The following is a 9,021-nucleotide window of genomic DNA, read 5'->3' as shown; positions in this document are numbered from 1 at the left end:
TACAGATCTACGAGCTGTTTGGTGATGCAGGACGATGGTTCTTCCGTTGTCCTTACTATGAGGTTTGATATATTCGACATCTATGTTTTATTTCATGGTCGCACATTTCTGTAAACAGATAAGCATCTAATTCATATTTATTTAACGTAGACTTCAGATTGTGGGTTCACTTACTGGATTGATGGTGCTATGGAAGTCCATGTTCAAGAATACATACGTCACCTCCACGTACTGAACCAGCAAAAGGATTTAGAGATCAATATGAAGCATGTCAAATCAACCAACTTCTAATTGAGAATCAAGAGAAGTCGACGATGGCCGAGCGCATCACACAATTGGAAGAAGAGCTGCACCAGAAGCGTGCCAAGAACTTGACGAGACGCTTCATGCTACCGACAATTACAGGACGGCGGAACTATTATGGTTAGTGGACATGGATTCATGTGCCCAACTCTACTTGGGCACGCTTCATGCCACAACAACTTATGCATCTCTACTTGCAAATGTAATATCAAATTATCCATCCTGTATTTCTATATCCATATTTTAGGTGTCTAGTACTTTTCATTTCAATGAGGATTTATCCGTCCATGTAACATGTGTACGTTATGTCACTTGATATGTATGGATCCATCTAACATATCATTTTCCACCCTAAAATTTTAGTTCAAACAATGAAGATGACCCATCATTACATTGCACACGATACAAACTAAATAAATTCTAAATTTCATAACCATATAATGGTCGAAACTAGATATAAAGTCTCATACACATACGACAACCACATGAATACTTAAAGCACATAAATAGTCCAGCAATAAAAAAATCTGTCACACACATAGTCGAGCCATACATAGAGTCCATACATCCACAAATAAAACTACCTAATCAGAGTCACCTTCAATCAAAAGCTCTCCCCAACCATCATCATCATCATCATCTCCATCATCTTGGACTACAGCTTTCCTCTTTCTTGCCTCAATTTGGGACACTATGACCTCTACTTCTGCTGCATTTATTGCCCACCACTCGTCATCATCTCCATCATCAGGAACGTGGTCATGGTCAGAACCACTCTTCCCTTTGTACTGCACTGCACTATTCCCTTGGTTATTGACTACATGTGTGTCGATGGACAAGTCTTGGACCACTGTCTTCATTGCCTCAATCTGAGAAGGCCTCACGCGTACTTCCGCTCCGGCCAAGTCAGCAACGAGTGCTTTCATTACCTCCAATTGTGCCTCTTTTGCAATTTTGGCTTCCTTTGCTTTCAACCTTACCGCATCAACGTCAACACCCCTTCTTGAAGCCTCTTTCCACTGAAAGTGGTGTTCCCACGTTCCTTTAGGAAAAACCTTCGTAAAATCACATGCACGCAGTTTAGCCGCACTTATCTTTTCTTCCGAGTACATGCTTCTGTTCTTCCTCCAAAAAGTGATGAGTTCCTCTAGACACTCAAGAACAAGCTTGCCCGAATTTCCATATTTGGCAACTAAGTCAACGGCAACTGGACCAAAAAGTATCCTTTCGTCAGGAAGAGGAACTTTGTACTCACGCCTTATCTTGTCCTTTTTTCAAGGGTCTTTCTCGTCTTATACGGTTCGGCACTACGACCCAACTTAATCATAAGATCCTCCCTTCCAGGAAAGGTCTCCCAGTCACAGTTTCTTCCCTCCTACACAACATGAAATGTATTGGCCAACTGGATGACAAACAAAAAATTTAAACAAGCATAGAAGGGAAAAATGTCATTTACCCAAAAGAGACCAAAAGAGTTGCCACAATACCAACCGTAGCCCAACTCCATTGGAATGACACCCCTTCGAGCCAAAATGCCACATTTGCAACGAGGTCTTGGAGCCCGCTCACACGGACATTTCTCCTTACCACTCTCAAATTCTTTAATTTGCTCTTCAGTGTAGTACCAGTTAATCTTGGGGCCGTAGATGTACTCCTGGAAGTCTTATAAAGGCCATCCATCCTGCATGAAAACAGGATATGCAATACAAAGATACTCGGTTAAATATTAGGTCATGCTAAACCAATTCAAAACCATTGCTAAAAAATCTTACATGAGTGGTTAGCCTGCAACGGAAGAATGGAGTAAATTTTTTAGGGAGCTCAAGGTTGGGATGCTGCAGCTTGGAAGGATGTCCATAGTAGCAAAGGGGAGGGTTCTGCACGCGGATGCACGCTACCGCTTGCTTTTCTTCATTGGTCATTGGAGGAGGATTAGGTGGAGGAGGCACCCACCTCTTGAACTCATTGAGTGGCTTTGTCTCATCCTTATCATATGGGAAAAACCGGATCCTAGGGTCAAACTTGTCTGGTCCATCAATCCATTGAAAGAACATACACGGCTCTGTCCAGTAATATGTATCTCTTCCGGCACTCACAGTGTGCATTTCCGACTTAACAGAACACATGTAGTACGTTCTAGCAGCTGTGGTCGGCCACCTAGATTGCTTCACCTCTGCCGGAATACCACATTCACAATTTGGGACAGGTAGTGCTGGAGGAACTGGGGCATCCTCGCATCTTACTGTAAGATACTGTATCTCAACCTTACGCTTGCGTTCCGCCATCAACCTAAAGACAATACATAGTACCACGATGGAGAAGTATCTAAATGTTAGACATCCACATTCATTTTCTCCAACTCTCCATTTTCTTTATACATACTCCGTGCAACAACTGAGCGAAATCATCTATCTACAAAGAAAGCAACTACAAAAACAATTCCATGTTGCCTATTATCCATGAATGAAACTCATATTAATAGGTCATCAATCCTAATATCATTCCCTCTACTCAATTCTAGAATAGATATTAATCGGTACATGCACGTACTACCTCACGTCCAAATCGCGAGCAGAGTACCATCTACCTACGTGTCATCCAAAACTTTAATCATAACTACACTATCAACTACCACATCACTTCTCAAATCAATATCCAAACCCTAATCACCTTGAACCACTAATGTACATGGTCAAACGAAGAAATAATAGGGGCAATACCTTCGAGGAAGGATGGGGAACGATTTCCCCCACTTTTCTCTCCACAAAACGCCGGATTTTAGAGGGATCTGGGGGGGGGGGGGCGAATGGCCGGCGGCGGCTTGAGCAAGCCTCTCAGCTCAGGCAGGAGGGGGAAGAAAGGAAGGGTGGGGGAGGAGTGGGCCTGCGCGGCCCCAGGACATAGCGCCAGGCGGGGCGGCGCGACAATCTTGTCGCGCCATTGCATGTGGCGCGACAGGCGTGCCCACGTCACCTGCCTGCGTGGCTCGCCACAACCCCCTGCCAACGTGGCACGCCTGTTGCGCCACCCGTACTGGTGCGACAGAGGCTAATTGTTTAGCCAGTACGGATGACGCGACCAAACGGGCTATGCCGTGCAAATAAAACAGTAGTCGGGTTAAAATTAAAATATTATTTAAAAAAGTTAAAAATAAAAAAAAACCCACCATGCCGACTGCCCTGTTTTGCCTAATGCCATGGGCGAAGCACGGCTGGGGGCTGGGGCACTGCCGTACAATTGGCGCAGGAAAAAAAAAGCAAAGGCACATCGTACTTCGCCGGCGGCGGCTGCCGCCACGGCCACTAGCCGGAGGCCGGAGCACCGTCGTCCGACCACGATGCTCGTATGGCCCGTTTCGCCGTGTTTTCGTAGGAACGCTTGGGGTTTGGGGCCCAGTGTGTTCGCAGGGCCAACAAGGCTCGCATCGTGGTCCTGGGCCTGGTGCGTGGACGTCTATCTCTACGAGCAGCTAGTTTGTTTTGAGCCCAGACACACCTTCATATGGGCTTTGCACACGACCATTTTTTGAATAATACAATCTGGAACAGCGAATCCTCCTCGTGCGCCGCCGTAGTCCGTAGGCCGCCGTGCTAGCTGGAACCGACGCGGGACGACGGACGGACGGAGCACGATCATCATTTGTCACGAGGCCAAATTCAATTCCAGCTCCAGCTCCAGCTCCAGCTCGACCGCCCTAATTTCAGCCACGCGCTCTGGGGTCTCCACGGCCACAAGCGGATCACGCAGTTCCCCTCGGGTGCTCTCCACTCTCCACGTCTCCAGAGCAGCACCCGGGGATCGATCGATACGCGCCGCCCTCCCAGCCGTCACGCGGATTCGCACGCGCGCGCGGCCCAGCCGCCCGAGCCCGGGTGGGCTGGCTCCAGCGCGCGCCCGGTGGACAGCGAGGCACACGGGCACGGCACGCTGCCATGCATTGCAACTATGCAACGGAAGCCGCAGCAGAAACCGAAGTCGCATGACGGCGGCGGCGGCGGCAGTGAGCCGAAGCTTCCGCCCGCCTTCCGCGCTCCGTGTCCCCGCAACCTGGCCATGCGCGGCCGTACGCGCATCCTCGAAACCCGCCTCCGTGTCGCGCCGCGTATATACAGCTGGCGTCCCGCACCGTGCTAGCTACTAGCGGAGAGCGAGCAGTGTGATCATATCGATCGCCATGCGCCCGTGCGGCGGCGCGCGGGAGCACTACTCCTCCTCCGGCCGCAGCCTCCTCGGCGCGCCGCCGGTGGAGGCCCCGTCGTTCGAGGCGCAGCGCGCGCACCTGGAGCGGGCGCTCGGGGCGGCCACGACCGTGGTCTTCCTCGCCAGCGTCTCCTACGTCGCGCTCACCACCGTCTTCGGCTGCCTCTGCGCCGGCGCCGGCGGCCGCGGGTCCCGGCGACGCGACCGCGAGCAGCCCGCGGCCGCCGCGGAGGAGACCAAGCGCGCGCTCGAGGAGATCCCCGTGGTGGTGGTGGTGGCGGCGCCGGCGCGGGACCCTGGTCGCGGCGGCGGGGGCGAGGAGCCGGCGGGGGAGGAGTGCGCGGTGTGCCTGGCGGAGTACGCGGGCGGGGAGGAGGTGCGCGTGCTGCCCGCCTGCCGCCACGGGTTCCACCGGGAGTGCGTGGACCGGTGGCTGCTCACGCGCGCGCCCACCTGCCCCGTCTGCCGCGCCACCGTCGCCGCCCGCCCCGAGGAGCACGACGCCAAGTCCTGCGCGAGGGCCGGCGACGCCGCGCTTCCTGCCGTAGGACCCTAGAATGTGGCAACGCCGTGCTTACTATAGCAGCGTGTAGGAAAGGAATCTGTAATGGTGTTCAGCTCAGCGGTGGCTCAGCCTTGTTGTCAAGAACACGGCATTCGTTGTAGGCGGAAGGAGAGAACAACATCGATTCGATCAGTGAGATGGCATGCTAGATCAAAGTGTTTTTCTTGAGAAAATGAGTAGTGGTGTCCAATCTTTCCCGTCGATGCCATCTTCCCTCGGCTCATGTTGGAATCAGGCCCAGCTTCTGATCCGTGTTCGTACTGGCACGGGCGTGTCCATCCTGATCCGTGTCCGATCATAACATATCCTATTAGATTTCCAATTATTATTTCTGAAAGGTTCAGATATGTTGCAATATCTGACGTTCTGAATAGCTGCTGCTGTGTAGCAGTAGCAGCTTGGCCTCTACCGCACGCCCGCGGTCAAGCTCGCTAGCAGCGCTGCGTCGTGCTCCCTACGGCCGTTTCAAACGGCGGCAGGAACAAACCACTTCGGCAGACGGCTTACCGCCATATGGAACAGTGGCTTTTACCTTACCACGGGATGGAATCAGCTGTAGCCATTTCATCGCCATACATTTCCATCCCTGCCCAGACAACGGCTTCCAAAATAACCACAAAGAACTCCCAATATCATAACATTGAATGTTACTGCCATGTTTGGTTCAGTCATTGCAGAACGCTGGAAAATCAACCAACGAATTAGGAGCATCAAAATTCCAAAGAACCAGCAGGTAACCCCGCGCTGCAGGCGGGCACCAAGCTGACAGTACACACGCATATGTCGGTATACAAATACGCAATAGATTTAGGTGCAGTGGCAAAGGTGGTATATATCAGGCAATTGTCATTCAAACGTAACATTTAGTTTTGTACGATGTGTAGACAGCTTGTTCATAATGTTATATTTTGATGGCAGCCATTGATGGCAGAAAGATACTAATTTTGCATATGTGCTGAATAAAAGACGCAGAAATGTACTGTCTTTGCACTTGAAGCAACTGATACCTGTGTACAGATGCAAAAGCAGGTTCAAAAATCTGATGGTAAAAGTAAAAGAGATTAACAAAAATGCAGTGCACTATTATGGATCATGAAGCAAGCAGAAACAGAATAATATAAACATGGCACCAAACCTATGCAGCCCTTACTATGAGGACGGAACCTATGCAGCCCTTACTATGTACTATGAGGATGGAACCTATGCAGCCCTTACAATGAGGATGGCATGTATCACAGATTTAACTTAAAATAACAAACGTTGCATGAAGCAATGATAAGATTATCAATGCTGTGGAGAACAAATGGCAATGGCAAGGAAACATTAATACTACATATGTATTTATATCAAAAGGTTTAGGAATCGATTCTGTCTTTGAAAAAGCTAAAGTTACTAAGAAACAGAGCTCTGTATCAGCATGGAAGATACTATGAAGGAATCATGGATGGGAAAATGATTACATACTGGGAAAGGAGTCCTGCTGTAGGCCTGCATTACACAATAGAACATGTAACTCAAAAAGGCATCTACTATGCAGCCCTTAGACCAAACCTGAAATAGCAAGAGTGTGTCAGCGAATAACTAATTGTTGGTAGATGTTTCTGAAGAAAATACTATGCAATGGGAGTGCTTGCCTAGCCTCAGAACATTGTAGAAGAAAACAAAAGAAAATGAGAGGGAAAATATGTTATTAGGCCGTATACAGGTAGTTAGTTTAAACATAGTACCCTGTTCGGCTGTTCTGCTCCAGCACCAGCCAACATTGTTTTCCTCTCACACCACTCCAGCAGCAGCCTCCAGCCACCAACCAGCCAGCAATATTTTTCTCTCACACCACTCCAGCAGCAGCCTCCAGTACCAGCACAGCGAACAGGGGCAGGCAGAAAAAAAATCGCCATTGGATCAGGCAGCCTGATTCAGGCATTAGTAGGTAGTAGCCTTACAGATGAGTACCGAAACAGTGACACTATAGGCAGAAAAAATCGCCACACCATGAATGCACGGAGAGTTTGCAATTTGCATTGGAGAGGACAACTGATAGAAGAATCACCTGGAGGCGATATAAGCCGGTGCGTAACAGGTCGCTGCGATGGGAGGTGAGATCCCGAAATAGAGCTTCGTAAATGAGAAGGTGGCAAGGCTGAGATATGATTTGCTAACTTGGCATAAATGAAATGAAGCTTTCCCTTTGGTGGAAACAGGCAGTGAAGAAATCTGTCAACTCCCATATTACCTGTGGAAAGGGCACTCTGTAAATATCATATAACATAACATAAGTAGCTGTTAGAATTAAATTCACCTAGTGAGGAATACAATGTGGAGTAGGAATATGAAGTTACAACAACAATAGTAGCTCGGTAATTGTTGGAACTTCTCAGCGAAACAGCTTTTCAAAAAAAGAGATTTGTTAGGGCATCCGCAACGGTTGTAGAGATCAAGCTCTCTTTAACTCATCCAACTCAACTATAGAGAGTGTCTATAGATTATGCACCCAACAGATTGACTACATCCCATCTCAGTGGGTCCCACGAGTCACGATTTTTTAATCTTCATCCCCCTCATTTGCTCTCTAGCTCCCTCATCTGCCCATCTTCCTCACGCCGGCAGCCACCTCCACCTTCAACTCCGACCACCCATGTCCCACGCTCTTCGTCTGCTTGCGCATCTGCGCGACGGCAAATCAGTGTTGCGCCATGAGCTCCGGCGTCGCCGGCTCCTCCACGCTCCGGCGGTGGCACGCGAGCTTCGGCAACCCTCCTCCTTCGCGTGCCCAGGCGGGAGCTCGGTACCTGCGCTGTCGACGCCGCGCCCGCCAGCAGCTATGGGCCCGTGCTACCGATGCCGCTCCCTCCGGCCGCTCCTGCTCCACGCCCGCGCTGCCGTTCCCTCCCTGCCTTGCCGCTCAGCTCCTGTTATCGCTCACCCCGCTGACCGCGATGAGCACCTCGAGCTCAGCTGTGCTGGAGGCCGCCAGCGATGCTTGTCCGCATCCTCCGAGTCCCACGTCCCCGTCAACGTCCTCAAGCGCCGCGAGCTCTCGGCCAGACACCAGCAACACCTAGCTTGGCCATGGCGGACCAGGTATGGAGGCAGCGAGGAAGGATGCGAAGGGGGAAGAGAGAAGAGAGACGTGGTGAATTGCTCATGGTGGGACCCGCTGTATTTGGAAACTGTGCTATCGGCTCTCGCTTGATGTAGCGACATGGTCTTTTCTCTTTGTTTTTTTATGTGGAAATGCTGACATGTACTCCTGTAGAGAGCCTTAACGGCCTGTTGCGGCTGCCCTTAGAGCATGTTTTATAGTTTCCTCCGCTCGTCGCCGCTTGCGGGCGGCAAGGCGCGCGCTAGAGGATGAGTCCCGCTGCTGTTTAATGTTTAGATTCCCTCGTCCAATCGCAGCACGCACAGCGCAATTTCGCCCACCGCAGCCAGCGAGGAGCTACCCATCTGTTCTCAATTTCTCTCCCCTCCACGTAATCATGCGCCGGCTATCCGCCGGCCATAATACCTGCTCTTAGTGAAGATAAAGCGGGTGAACATTTCCAAGTGGACGAATATTTCAGGTCTGGCTTACTAGGACTTGCCATTTGATACATTTAAAGCGCCTTTGAGTCATATGTTCATCTCATGTAACTAATGAATTCGTACTAATAAGTCTTTTAAAATAAGTGCCCACCAATTTTTTTAGTTAAGGGCAGGAGCGCTGCCAGATCATATAAGAAGAAGAATGCAAATACTTACATAGGTTATGATTACATAAATAAAAAGGTGACTCGAACTCTTAGAAACTAGCAACATGTTTAAACTAGGTAAGCACCCGACCCTCACACGCTTGTTGTCTTATTTTCATTTCTTCCTTGATCAAACTCAGAATTATGATAGGCGGATGTGAGATCCCTTGAAAAATTCTCCTATTCTGTTCGTTCCACATATTCCAAACCGTGTAAAGCAAG

General features: G+C 49.8%; 2 protein-coding genes across 4 annotated transcripts; one reads left to right on the top strand and one right to left on the bottom strand.

Moving 5' to 3' along the window:
* The first annotated feature begins 4,457 nt into the window (after window positions 1–4,457).
* LOC120696140 (E3 ubiquitin-protein ligase EL5-like) lies at window positions 4,458–5,223 on the top strand. Its single transcript, XM_039979286.1, has one exon. The coding sequence runs from the start codon at window positions 4,478–4,480 to the stop codon at window positions 5,057–5,059; it is 582 nt and encodes a 193-aa protein (XP_039835220.1). The 5' UTR covers window positions 4,458–4,477; the 3' UTR covers window positions 5,060–5,223.
* Window positions 5,224–5,874: 651 nt separating this feature from the next.
* Window positions 5,875–8,338, bottom strand: LOC120685486. Of its 3 annotated transcripts, none has more exons than XR_005679601.1 (4): window positions 7,119–8,338; window positions 6,796–7,034; window positions 6,533–6,619; window positions 5,875–6,075 (listed from the first exon to the last, which is right to left on the bottom strand). XR_005679601.1 is itself a non-coding variant. In XM_039967441.1 (3 exons), exons 1-3 carry the CDS (start codon window positions 6,964–6,966, stop codon window positions 6,007–6,009), a joined length of 327 nt encoding a protein of 108 aa, XP_039823375.1. In that variant the 5' UTR covers window positions 6,967–8,338; the 3' UTR covers window positions 5,875–6,006. The 3 variants fall into 3 exon arrangements, 1 of the variants encoding a protein (XP_039823375.1); XR_005679600.1 differs by having other exon boundaries at window positions 6,796–6,979; XM_039967441.1 differs by having other exon boundaries at window positions 6,796–8,338.
* Between the last annotated feature and the right edge of the window lie 683 nt (window positions 8,339–9,021).

Source organism: Panicum virgatum, chromosome 2K (assembly GCF_016808335.1).
Source record: "Panicum virgatum strain AP13 chromosome 2K, P.virgatum_v5, whole genome shotgun sequence".
Classification (NCBI taxonomy): Eukaryota; Viridiplantae; Streptophyta; class Magnoliopsida; order Poales; family Poaceae; genus Panicum; species Panicum virgatum.
Note: the sequence above shows the minus strand (reverse complement) of the source record. Positions and strands in the feature narration are given on the sequence as shown.

Coding starts and splice junctions, on each gene's coding strand:
- LOC120696140 (XM_039979286.1), top strand. CDS start 4,478: ATGCGCCCGTGCGGCGGCGCGCGGGAGCACTACTCCTCCTCCGGCCGC.
- LOC120685486 (XM_039967441.1), bottom strand. CDS start 6,966: ATGGCGATTTTTTTTCTGCCTGCCCCTGTTCGCTGTGCTGGTACTGGA. Junction 6,620..6,795: donor GAGCAGAACAGCCGAACAGG/GTACTATGTTTA, acceptor TTGCTATTTCAG/GTTTGGTCTAAGGGCTGCAT. Junction 6,076..6,532: donor ACAGCAGGACTCCTTTCCCA/GTATGTAATCAT, acceptor ATCTGTACACAG/GTATCAGTTGCTTCAAGTGC.